Genomic DNA, 12,991 nt, shown 5'->3' on the forward strand with positions numbered 1-12,991 from the left:
AATAAAACCGTATTGAGCAGTCAATGTGGATATATGCAAGGCAAATCTAAAGGAACAGATAAGGGAAATATGGACGTGGTGAGTTTGGACTTCAAAAAGACCTTGGCCACATAATAGATTAATAAACAAAACTGGAGTGCAGGGTATTAAGTGTAATATAGTGGTAAAGATTGGGGATTAGGTCAATGGGAATTAATAGGTCACTTTCTAGGAGGGTGGCCAAGACTGTGTGGAGGAGATCAAGTGTAATATATCCAAATTTTAGATTGTAAGACAAAAGAGCAGAACTAGGCCATTTGGCCTATCAATTTTCCCTCTGCCATTCCATCATAGTTGATTTATTTTCCCTCTCAAAGCCCTTCTTTTCCCATAACCATTGACACCCTTGCTCATCAGGAACCATTCAACCTTCGCTTTATTGAAATGGCCTCCACAGCTGTCTGTGGCAATGAATTCTACATAGTCACTGCTCTTGGGTTGAAGCAATTCTTGTCTAACCGGGTGGCAGCATGGATTACAGGTAGGGTGTAGAGAGGCTTCAAACATCAAACTTTGGAATGTAATCTAACATTCAGTTTATCTGTTGTGTAACGCACCTGATGCCTTTAGTGGAAAAGACAGGCAACAGATGTTCTTACCATGTAATAGTTGGGATCATTTTCAGGTGTAGCTTCATTATATGTAACTGCTGTGTGAACACGACCCCAGTTACTAGACCGCAACTCCACCAGCTTCAATAGCATGTGCCTGATATCTCTACGAAGAGTTAAGATCAGAAAGTAAATTAGTGTCAAGATCAGATAAGAGGTTTCAATAATCCCTTGAGATCGAAGCCTTCAGCCTATTAAAGAAGCGAATACAACTGATTTGACAACAAAATTCTAAACATGTTGAACGAGCTTGGACCTTTCTCCTTAGAGTGACGGAGAATCAGAGGTGACTTGATAGAGATTTTCGAGATGATAAGAGGCATTGATCGAGTGGACAGCCAGGGACTTTCCCAAGTGGAAATGGCTAACACCCAGCTGGCGGATGAGGGGGGGAATAGCATCATTTTATGGTGACTGGAGAAAAGTATGGGGGAAAATGTCGAGTTTTTTTTTGTCTTTGGGTGGTATGCCCTGCCAGGGTAGTGATAGAGGCAGATACATTAGGGGCATTTAAGAAATTCTTCAATAGGATCATGGATGATAGAAAAGTAGAGAGCTAAAAAAAAATTAAGATTGATAAATCCCCAGGGCCGGATATGATACACCCCAGGTTGTTGTGGGAATTGAGAGAAGAGATCGCAGAAGCATTAGCTATGATCTTTGAATCCTCTTTGGCTGCAGGGGAAGTGCCGGAGGACTGGAGAATGGCAAATGTAGTTCCCTTGTTTAAAAAAGGTAATAGGGAGAAACCTGGGAACTATAGACCGGTGAGTCTTACATCAGTGGTCTGCAAACTACTGGAAAAGATTCTTAAGGATAGGATCTACAAGCATTTGGAGAAGTACAGTCTACTCATGAATAGTCAACATGGCTTTGTGAAGTGAAGATAGTGCCTCACGAGCCTGATTGAGTTTTTTGAAGAGGTAACAAAAGAAATTGATGAGGGTTGGGGAGTGGATGTGGTCTACATGGACTTTAGCAAAGCATTTGACAAGGTCCCTCATGAGAGACTCATCCAGAAAGTCATGAGGCATGGGATAAGTGGAACCTTGGCTGTTTGGATAAAAAAAATTGGCTTAAAGGAAGAAAGCAGAGGGTAGTTGTGGAAGGAAAGTATTCTGCCTGGAGGTCGGTGACTAGTGGAGTGCCGCAGGGATCTGTCCTGGGACCCCTGCTACTTGTGATTTTTATAAATGACCTGGATGTAGAGGCGGAAGGACGGGTGAGTAAGTTTGCAGATGACACGAAGATTGGAGGAGTTGTGGATGGAGCTGTAGGTGGTCGAAGGTTACAAGAGGATATAGACAGGCTGCAGAGTTGGGCAGAAAAACGGCAGATGGAGTTCAATCTGGACAAGTGTGAGGTAATGCATTTTGGAAGGACAAACCAGAAGACTGAGTACAGGATTAATGGTCAGTTACTTAAGAGTGTGGATGAACAAAGGGACCTTGGGGTTCAAATCCATACATCCCTCAAGTTTGCTGCACAGGTTGATAGGGTAGTTAAGAAGGCCTATGGGATGCTAGGCTTCCTGAACAGGGGGATTGAGTTCTAGAGTAGAGAGGTCATGTTGCAACTCTACAAATCTCTGGTGAGACCGCACTGAGAGTATTGTGTTCAATTCTGGTCACCTCATTAAAGGAAGGATGTGGAAGTTCTGGAGAGGGTGCAGAGGATATTTACCAGGATGTTCAAACAACACACACAAAATGCTGGTGGAACGCAGCAGGTCAGGCAGCATCTATAGGGAGAAGCACTGTCGAAGGGTCTCGGCCCGAAACATCGACAGTGCTTCTCCTTATAGATGCTGCCTGGCCTGCTGCGTTCCACCAGCATTTTGTGTGTGTTGTTTGAATTTCCAGCATCTGCAGATTTCCTCGTGTTTACCAGGATGTTGTCTGGTTTGGAGAACAAGTCATATGAAGCAAGGTTAGCAGAGCTGGGACTTTTCTCTTTGGAGCATAGAAGAATGAGAGGGAACTTGATAGAGGTCTACAAGATTATGAGAGGCATAAGATAGGGTGGATAGTCAGTACCTGTTTCCCAGGGCACCAATAGCAAACACCAGAGGGCATAGCTACAAAATTAAGGGAGGGAAGTTTAGGGGAGACATCGGGGTAAATGTTTTGTGTTTGTTTGTTTTTTTTTGTTGTTTTGGTTTTTTTTTTTACACAGAGGGTTGTGAGTGCCTGGAATGACTTACCAGGGATGGTTGTGGGGGCTAAAACATTAGGGGTATTTAAGAGCCTCTTGGATAGGCACATGGATGAAAGAAAAATGAAGGGTTATGGGGTAGTGTGGGTTTAGTACTTTTTTTTAGGATTATATGGGTCGGCACAACATGGAGGGCTGAAGGGCCTGTACTGTGCTGTAGTGTTCTATGGTTCTATGTGGGAAGGGTTTGATTGATCTTAGAGCAGATGAAAGGGACCACCTTCTCCCTTATGGGGGGGGGGGGGGGGAGAGAGAGCCTGTGGTATGTCGTATACCGGGTGAAATGCGAAGTCTTTGAGGTAACTGCAAGTCTGTGTCTTTGCTATTGCTTTGCTCACACTTCAGTGCTTGGTGATGGTGCCCATGTTTTTTTTTGCCGGTGGGGGTGATTGTTGCTTGTTGCTGCTTACGCACGAGCAGGAAAGGAGCTGGGGGAGGACTTGGGGTTCTAACATTTAACTGTTGTTCAGTCTTTGGGGCACTCCTCCGTTTTCATGGATGTTTGCTAAGAAAAAGCATTTCAGGATGCATATTGTATGCATTTCTCTGACATTAAATTGGACCACTGAACCTTTGGACAACACATCGTCGTGGGCTGAAGGGCCTGTAATGTGGAGTAATGTCATGCATCTGGGATGGTTTGGGGGTTGCCCTCCAGTGTTTGCTTAGCAGAATACAAGCTGGATTGCCTTTGTCTATGGCTGCACTAGTGCAAGATGAGAATCGTGGCTCCAGGACAACAGCCCGTGCACAGTGATTCTACAGGACATGACACTCAGGAACTTGGAATATATTATTTTTGTGACTGTATTTTATTGTTATTGTAATTATGTGTGTTATACATGCTTGGTGCTGCGAGTGGATGTTGATTCTGTGTTTTACACCTTGGCCCTAGAGGAACGCTGTTTCATTTGGCTATATTCATGTGCACAGTTGAATGAGAATTAAATTTGAACTTGGACTTGTTCAATTTACAAGGCACATTTACATACCGTACAAGAGTCTGTCACTACCTCTTTGGTGGCTAACATCAAGATTCAATGGAAGCCCAAAATGTAGATCATACACTGGGCTTTCCTCAATCCCCATGAATACTTACCGACTGCTTTTGGAATCCAGAATAACATTCTCAACTTGCTGAATTACGTCGTCCATATCAGTTTTTCCGTTCTTCTTCCAGAAATCTTCCAATATTGATCCTGTCAGCTGAGGACAAGGAAAACATATATTGGTATGGAGGGCCCATTGCACAGCACTGGCAAAAGCTGCAGAAAGTTGTAAACTTAATCAGCTCCATCATGGGCACTCGCCTCCCCAGCACTGCCTCAAAAAGGCAGCATCCATCATTAAGGACCCTCATCACCCAGGACATGCCCTCTTCTCATTGTTTCCATCAAAGAGGTGGTACAGGAGCCTGAAGACACACACTCAATGTTTCAGGAACAGCTTCTTTCTGTCCACCATCAGATTTCTGAATGAACATTGAACTCAACCTCTTTTTTTTTAATGTTTTGCTCTTTTTGCATTACTTACTTAGTCTTTTTAAAATATTTGTTATTGTAATATAGTTTCCAAATAAATTATGTATTACAATGTACTACTGCCACAAAACCACAAATTTTATGACATAAGCCAGTGATATTAAACTTGATCCTGATGCTGAAGCCAGTTATTGGGAGGGCAGATGTACATGACCAGAGGGGACAGGAGCACAGGCCAGTGGGAAATTTTGTTCTCAAGACAGTGCTGAGCTGCAGTCTCCATCGAGATCATGGTTCAGATTTGGTCGTTTTATTTTTAAGTTCATAGGGGGTGGTTTTGGGGACAGAGGGGAGTTAGATATCGGATTAGGGCTTAGGGTCAGAGGATGTCCACTCCACATTGAAGTTCAGTGATATGGACAAGTGTCAAAAGAAATCCACAGTCCAGGCCTCAACTCTGCGCTTGAAAGCTATGCAGCAGAAGGCACTAAAACTGGTCAGGTGGTGTGCCTGGAGTTCAGGGTCCTGTCATTCGCTAGTCCAGTGGTCAATATCGAAGACAATCAGAAGTCTATGCCCAATGGCCGTAGCCTGGAGATCGGGGGCCTGTGCTTGAGTTGGAGGAATGCCCGTGTGTGTGGGCAGGTAGGACGGAGGGACAGGGCAGGTTTTGCTATTGTTCTGTTTTGGTGTGTCCTGAAAAATATTGCAGACATGCTACGCAGGTGCCATAATGTGCGGCAACAATTGTGTGCTGCCCCTAGGGCTGTGTTGTTGTTTACGCAAATGACACATTTCACTGTATGTTTCGATGCCTGCGTGATAAATAAATCTAAAAATGGAGACCCATGAAAGAGAGACCTCCATGGGACATATCCTGTAGATCAGGGTGGGGGGGGGGGGGGAGATTGCAAATTCATTCCCTCAATAATTCTCAATGGAAGTAAAATACTCAAAACAAATAAAAGCTGAATCATACCTTCAGCAATTTCATAGCACAGATGAGGTTATCATCAGTAGGTTGAGAGAGCAGTGTGTTCAGTAATTCACGGAGTCCAGTCACCAGAACGTCAGCCCGTACCATTGTTCCATTTACACCTTTGACCTGTGAATCCAGTTAAGAAAGTACAGGAAAATCCTTAAGTAATCTGCTGCAATAAAATGTTACTACATGCTCCAGTGTGACCTCCAAGAGGACCACAAACTTGTCTTTGAGTTTGGAGGCTTGTGAGCCTCAATGACCAAGTTGGCTGGAGTCATGCCAAACAAGGTCAAAGGGTAGAGGCTCGACTAAGAGTGGTCCACCCACCAGTCCTCCAGGTTCAGGAGTTCAGCTCAGGGCTAACAACCTTGACTGGTCAAAAAAAAAGTTCTGGAAACAGCAATGATGAATCCTTCTATATCTGAGTGCAACGGTATTCCTGAGGCTCCACCTGGGAACTGAATAACTGACAGTAGTGAAAACAGAGAGGAAGCTACTGGCAAATGAAGAAAGTCCTGAACACTACCAAGACGAAGAGCCTCTGGAAGAACCATACCTGGTGCACAACAGAGAAGATGGCCAAGGACAGACAGATAGAGGACATTCATTGCTGCTCTCCAGCAGCGTAACAGTAAATTGGCGATTGATAACATGCTCTAGTGTAACTGTATCCAATTCTTCTCCTCCAACATCACCGTCAGATTTCTGGAGGAACACGAGCAACTATCTGATTTTGCACTATTTATTCTTATTTTTATGGATTGCACTGTACTGCTGCCATGAAACAAATCCCACCAACATACGTGAGTAAGAATATACCTGATTATGAATGTAGTGTAATTTTCTTTTATTTTCATTTGGAGACAGCGCAAATCAGGCCCTTCTGGCTGTCCCAAGCAGCAACCCACCTACATAACCCTAGCCTAATAACAGGACAATTTACAATGACCAATTAACCTACTAACCAGTTGGTCTTTCAACTGTGTGAGGAAATGGGAGCACCCGGAAGAAACCCACGTGGTCATGGGGAAAACATACAAACTCCTTACAGACTACCCTGGAATTGAATTTTGAAATGTTGAGCTGTAGGTGTCGTGCTAACTGCTATGCTACCACAGTGCAGATATATTATGCATAGATGTTTCACAAAGTGTTGTGCGACATACAGAGGGCATCTTGACAGCGCCTGATATCAGAAAAACCACACTCAATTCCTGCAGCGTCTGTAAGGAGTTTGTAAGTTCTCCCCACGATTGCATGGGTTTCCTCTCACATTCCAAAGACACAAGGATTAGGAGCGGTAAGTATTGCATTGTTTGCTGTGTAACCAAAACTATGTAGTCAGCTTTGAGCTTGCTATTTGCTATGCATGTATCCAATTTAGTAGGAGAATGAAATCTTAAGAATGTTAATGAGAGGTGTTAATGAGAGGTTAGCTAAGAGATGTAGATTAGAACATGATTAAGTCAATGGATAGAAACAATAGTGGCGGATGTACTTGTGATACGCAACTGTAGACCAATTGGATATGCTAATACAACTAAACCAGGAGATTGCTATAAAAAATGCTATGTACAAGGATCGGTGGGTAATCGGTGACTAGCTCAATGACTGTCTTAGCTTTGATTTGCAAATTAAAGTTTAATACTTCTTGAAGAATCTTCTGCGTCTCCTGGTCGTTTGTGGGGCACGAGAAACCACGACAAAATTGGCGACTGTGGCAGGACTGGAAAGAGACCCGCGGAAAGGAAACAGCAGATTGGGGACGCTTCCCAGTCCTCTAGGGACCCCCACAAGGCTAACAGAATTAAGGGTGCACCCAAACAAAAGGTAAGCGCTTTTTGAGACAATTTGGACTAAGAATTCTGTTGGTTTTGGGGAGGTCTTGGAGTCTCAGAAGTGTGGAACCACTGCTGAAGGGTCTCTCCGGTCCAAAGAATCTGGCAGAATTGGGGGTTAACAAGAGGCTCAGAGGATTGATCAAGAACACTGCAGTGAGGGTAAGTACAAATAAGCTAATAAGAAGTTAAGTGAAGAAAAATTCCACGTGGTGTTGGTAAGTCCCTGTGGATACCGCTTCGTATAAAACAAAGGTCTGAACAGGCAGGGAAAGGAAAATAGAGAAAATCCTTGTGGATACTGCCTTAAGAGATAAGGGTCTGAATAGACGAGGTGCAAAGAGAAAGTTCTGTGGATACCGCTCTGAGTAGAGGTCTGTACAGGCAGAACAGAATAGGAAACAAGGACAGTCCAATATATAGTTTAAAGCGCTGGTAGATAGATGATAGACGAGGCATAGAATTAGAGTAAATAATATTATCCTATAAACGACCTGTGAATCTCTGAAATACCTTAAAAAGAGAGAACAACATGACAGGTAAAGGAACGGCAGTAGAGATTCTGAGCAAAAAAAATCCCGGTAAATAAATATGAGATCACAAAAACTTCAGAAAAATGGGAAAAGAGAACCAAAAACCTGGTCACAAAATGGCCAAGAGAAGGAACGTTTGATGTAAGCTTGTGCGAAGAAATGGAGGCACTAATTAAAAATTACAAACCAAAAGATAAATCTAAGAAGAGGGCAAAAAAGAGAACGAGAAATGGAAGTGCTAAAACTCTTCAGAACGGAGGGAGAAAGGCTGAGGAGGACAGGTAGAATATTGATTACAAGCGAGGAAGACACTAAGGTGTTGGAGAAACAGCCTGTTAGAGAGAGAGGAAGGTACAGTGAGAAGCTGGCTTCAGCTCTGTACCTGGATGCAAAAGAAACAGAAAAGCCCCCTCCCTATAATGAGGAAGGAACCCCTAAGCAGTGCCCCCTGCTGACGGGAACAGTAAACATGCAGGGAGAAGTACAAGTTTGGGATAATGAGGAGGAAAAAAGACTATACGAGAAGGAAAAAGCGGCGATATGGAAGGAGATACAGGCAGAAAGGATAAAGGTGGAACAGGCAAAGAAAGAAATGAAAGAAGAGATTGAACGGATGAAATACTTGAGAGAGGAAAAGGAGTATGAGGAGTATCAGTTATACCATAGAAATAAACAGACTAGAAAAGAAAGTGGCTCATCAAGGCAGGAAGAGATGAGGCATTCAAGAGGAAGTGGAAAAAAGATAGGAGATGAGAGTCTTGGAGAAACACAAGAGAGAAGGGAATCAAGCACGAGTAAGGATCATGACGAGTCCCTGCCACAGATGTACAGACACGGACAGGAAGAAAGAGAAGGTGACTCATTGGAGGAGCAAGAGTTAAGTGGAGAGAGAGAGGATGCGAGAATTTGTGGGGAAGAGGTATGAGGCAGAAGCCTAGAAGAGCAGAAGGAGGCGGTAGGGATTGCGGAAGTAGAGAGAGAGCTAGATAAGTTACTGAGAGGGGATTGCCAGAGGAGATGCGAAAAATACTCCAGGGGCCAACCAAGTATTGAATCAGGACAGAAAGGAAGAACTCCACAGGGAGACCGAGGGAAGAAGAGGACCCCGGAGAAATTTGTGTGGGAGGCAGTAAAGACATACCCTGAGACAGATGGGGAGTCAGGCGAGGAGGAGAGCCAGGGCAGGTGGAAAGGAGGAGGAAGAATGATGCCATTGTTAGTTAAAGGATCAGGACAAGTGCAGTACATCCCTTGGGGATCCCAGGACCTAGAAGGGCTGAAAAACACTCTGCCCAATCTACATGAAGGAGCAGGGAAATGGATTAGAGCCTTTGAAGAAGAAACGGCAGGACGATTATTGGCTATGGGAGATTTGAAGGCACTATTGATAAGGTTGATGGGAACCTCCAAATTTAACGAACTAATGGAAATGGCTGGCATAGTAAACTCGAACGACCCGAGAACTGATGGAGACGGGTTTGACAGAGTGAGGCAGAGGGTATGGCAGGCCCTCAGGAAGCTTTATCCACCCAAAGTGGACCCCAAAGCCTTAAAGGGGGATCCACTGGGAGACACTGAAAACCCAGCAGCCTACGTAGAAAACCAGTTGAAAAGGTGGAGACTGGAGACTGAGCAAGAGGTGGAAAATAGCTTATTTATCACCACACTGTTCCAACATAGCATTTTGGATGCAATGCCTCCGCAAGTAAAATCCAAACTGGAGGAAGTGGTTGGGCTGACGTCAATGACCCCACAAGAATTTAGAGACCACGTAGTCCATGCGGTTGAGAAATACCGGAAAGACAAACGAAGGTTGGCTGAGCAGCAGGAAGAGGTGCAAAGAAAGTTAATACAAATGCAGCTCGAAGAACTCAAAAAGAAGGAAAAAGAGAAAAGCAAAAAGATGCTGCCAGCAACCACCGGTCCAAGTACAGCCATCAAACTGGATGAAGCACCGCTATATGGAGGAACCGATCATATTGTAAGACAAGGGCTGGAAAACCCCATGCCAATAATCAACGTCTTTGGAGGAGCATTCCCACAAATGCCCCATCAAGAACAGACTAAATTCAAACAGCCCAAACAGGACTGGAAGTCCCAAGGAGGGGGACAGAGGAGCTATGGGCAGAGGGGACCAGTGAGGAAACGGGGAAAGAGAGGTAGAGAGATTGTGCTGGGGATGTAATCAGCCAGGTCACATGAGAAGAGATTGTCCATTTACACCATGGCCTGTCACACACCAGCAGGAACCGATAAGAAGGGAACTAAAGTTTAGCCAAGGACCAGCCCCCACAGGCCCAAGCGGACCTGTGAACCCCTATGCGAGGTATTAGAGGTATTAGGGGTGCCCCGAGAACTCGAGTGGGAAGGGACATTACCCAATGATAACAAGAGAGGCAGATGAGAAACCCATTGTTCAGGTTATGTTAGAAGGGCAACTGACACCAATGATGATAGATACTGGAGCCACGTACACTTGTGTACAGCCACAGTATGCCCTTCACACCTTCCCATGTCAGGAAAGTTTATTAAGACGGTAGGGTTCTCGGGGAAAACACAGTTGACACAGTGCACGGCTCCAGTGCAGTTGAGAATGGGAAATAAAGGAATTGTTTTGCCGGTGCTAGTATTTAAAGGAACTCCAATAAATTTGTTAGGCAGAGATGCCTTATTGAAACTGGAATTAAAATTAGAATGCACCAGAAATGGGCTGAGTGTGGAAAGAGCAGGGGCTCAATTGATAGTACGGGAAGACAATAAGGCTAATGTCTTTTGGATAGGAGACATCGCAGATCAGATTCAGGAAACCTGGGAAAAATGGAAAAAGGGCGTGCAGGCTATATTACCCAGGGCTGTAATGCCCAAATCTGAGCTACATTGTACAGTGATTTTTGACGAGACTCAGAACAGGGAGTTAGAGGAGAGATGGCACCTGGAGGCATGTACCCAACAGCATCTGGAAGGGGAGGCTGTGATAATTGGAAAGCAAGGGGCAGCTTTACAAGTTAAGTAGAACACCTTTTTAGAAAAATGGTACAGGATACCGGAGGTTGCGCCCCACATAACGTTGTTGGTAAACAAGGGATATCAATCTAAGGACTTGGGACCCTTAGTTAAGAGTGCTGAAACCATAACAGTGTGGAGGAAAATCACGCCAGAGGTGTGGATATCAGAAGACAACAATTGCATTAAAATAATGGTAAGTGTAGACATGGTAGGGACAGTGAGAGAGGTCGAAATAATTCCCCAACCACACATGCCATTGCTGGGAAAGGAAAGAGGCCAGCAGAAAGATAGGTTAGATGAGTTGCCATCTATTCTGTGGTCACAGCATGACACGGACGTAGGGAAAATAAAAACAGCTAGTCCGGTGGAAATAAGGCTGAAAAGGGGAGCAATTCCACCCAGGAGACCACAATACCCTCTAAGACCAGAAGCAGAAGAGGGAATAGCATCGACAGTGCAGGGGTTGCTTAAAATAGGAGTGCTTAAAAGAACAAACAGTCCATGCAATACCCCGTTGCTACCGGTCTTAAAAGCAGATAAATCTAAGTGGAGATTGGTGCATGATTTGCGAGCGGTAAACGATGTGGTAGAGGACTGGCCAGCGGTAGTCCCCAACCCACACACGTTTTTGACTAATGTTCCACCAGAAGCGAGTTACTTTTCAGTGATTGATTTGTGTTCGGCTTTCTTCAGCATTCCTCTGGCCGACCAGTGTCAGTATCTGTTTGCATTTACTTACAGAGGTGCTCAGTATACCTATACCAGAATGCCGCAAGGGTTTAAACAATCACCACATGTTTTTAATCAGGTGTTGAAGGCAGACCTAGAGGGAAGTACATTGTTACAGTATGTGGATGACCTGTTGATTTGCTCCCACAGTAAGGAACAGTGTGAGCAGGACACTATAACTCTGTCAGAGAAGCTGGCGCACGGAGGACATAAAGTATCCAAAAAGAAACTGCAATTTTGCACGCAGCAAGTGGAATACTTAGGCAGGGTAATGTCCAAGGGAGTGAAGGCGATAGCACCAGATCAGATTGAGGCAATAACTAAGGCCCCAAAACCCCAGACTGTAGGGCAGATGATAACGCTTTTGGGAATGGCAGGGTACAGCTCAGATTGGATAGGAGAATATGCTGAGATTGTGGCACCTTTGAGAAAGATCATGAAAGAAGCAGGACATACAAATTTGAAGAACGGCTTACAGTGGAATGAAGAGGCGGAGATAGATAGATAGATAGATACTTTATTCATCCCCATGGGGAAATTCAACATTTTTTTCCAATGTCCCATACACTTGTTGTAGCAAAAACTCATTACATACAATACTAACTCAGTAATAATATGATATGCATCTAAATCACTAACTCAAAAAGCATTAATATTAGCTTTAAAAAAAGTTCTTAAGTCCTGGCAGTTGAATTGTAAAGCCTAATGGCATTGGGGAGTATTGACCTCTTCATCCTGTCTGAGGAGCATTGCATCGACAGTAACCTGTCGCTGAAACTGCTTCTCTGTCTCTGGATGGTGCTATGTAGAGGATGTTCAGGGTTTTCCATAATTGACCGTAGCCTACTCAGCGCCCTTCGCTCAGCTACCGATGTTAAACTCTCCAGTACTTTGCCCACGACAGAGCCCGCCTTCCTTACCAGCTTATTAAGACGTGAGGCGTCCTTCTTCTTAATGCTTCCTCCCCAACACGCCACCACAAAGAAGATGGCGCTCTCAACAACTGACCTATAGAACATCTTCAGCATCTCACTGCAGACATTGAATGACGCCAACCTTCTAAGGAAGTACAGTCGACTCTGTGCCTTCCTGCACAAGGCATCTGTGTTGGCAGTCCAGTCTAGCTTCTCGTCTAACTGTACTCCCAGATACTTGTAGGTCTTAACCTGCTCCACACATTCTCCATTAATGATCACTGGCTCCATAAGATAGCTTTCAATACTATTAAGCAGGAATTGCAGTCAGCACCAGCATTAGCTTTGCCCCTGACTACGAGAAGTTTTTTCATTTGTATGTATCCAACCGACAGGAGGGTTATGTCACAGCGGTTCTAACACAAGAGACAGGCACAGGAAAAGCAAAGCAGCCGATAGCATACTACAGTACAAGACTAGATGAGGTGGCTCAGGGGTATCCACCCTGTTATCAGGGATTGGCGGCGCTGTACTATGCATATGAAAAGGCATCATCTGTAACCCTGGGCTATCCTGTGACTCTGTACACACACCACAAAGTAGCAGAATTGCTGGAAAGAGGGAGATTTGTGCTGACGCCAGCC

At 44.5% G+C, this 12,991-nt stretch overlaps 1 protein-coding gene across 1 annotated transcript in view; it reads right to left on the reverse strand.

Moving 5' to 3' along the window:
* The window catches only part of paip1 (poly(A) binding protein interacting protein 1), a 54,099-nt gene that overhangs the window by 20,216 nt on the left and 20,892 nt on the right, over positions 1-12,991 (reverse strand). Inside the window, exons 5-7 of the mRNA XM_073047837.1 lie at positions 5,325-5,450; positions 3,964-4,070; positions 639-756 (exon numbers count right to left, since the gene is read on the reverse strand). Of these exons, the coding sequence (XP_072903938.1) occupies positions 639-756; positions 3,964-4,070; positions 5,325-5,450 (351 nt within the window). The remainder of the gene's footprint in view (positions 1-638; positions 757-3,963; positions 4,071-5,324; positions 5,451-12,991) is intronic.

Source organism: Hemitrygon akajei, chromosome 6, assembly GCF_048418815.1.
Source record: "Hemitrygon akajei chromosome 6, sHemAka1.3, whole genome shotgun sequence".
Classification (NCBI taxonomy): domain Eukaryota; kingdom Metazoa; phylum Chordata; class Chondrichthyes; order Myliobatiformes; family Dasyatidae; genus Hemitrygon; species Hemitrygon akajei.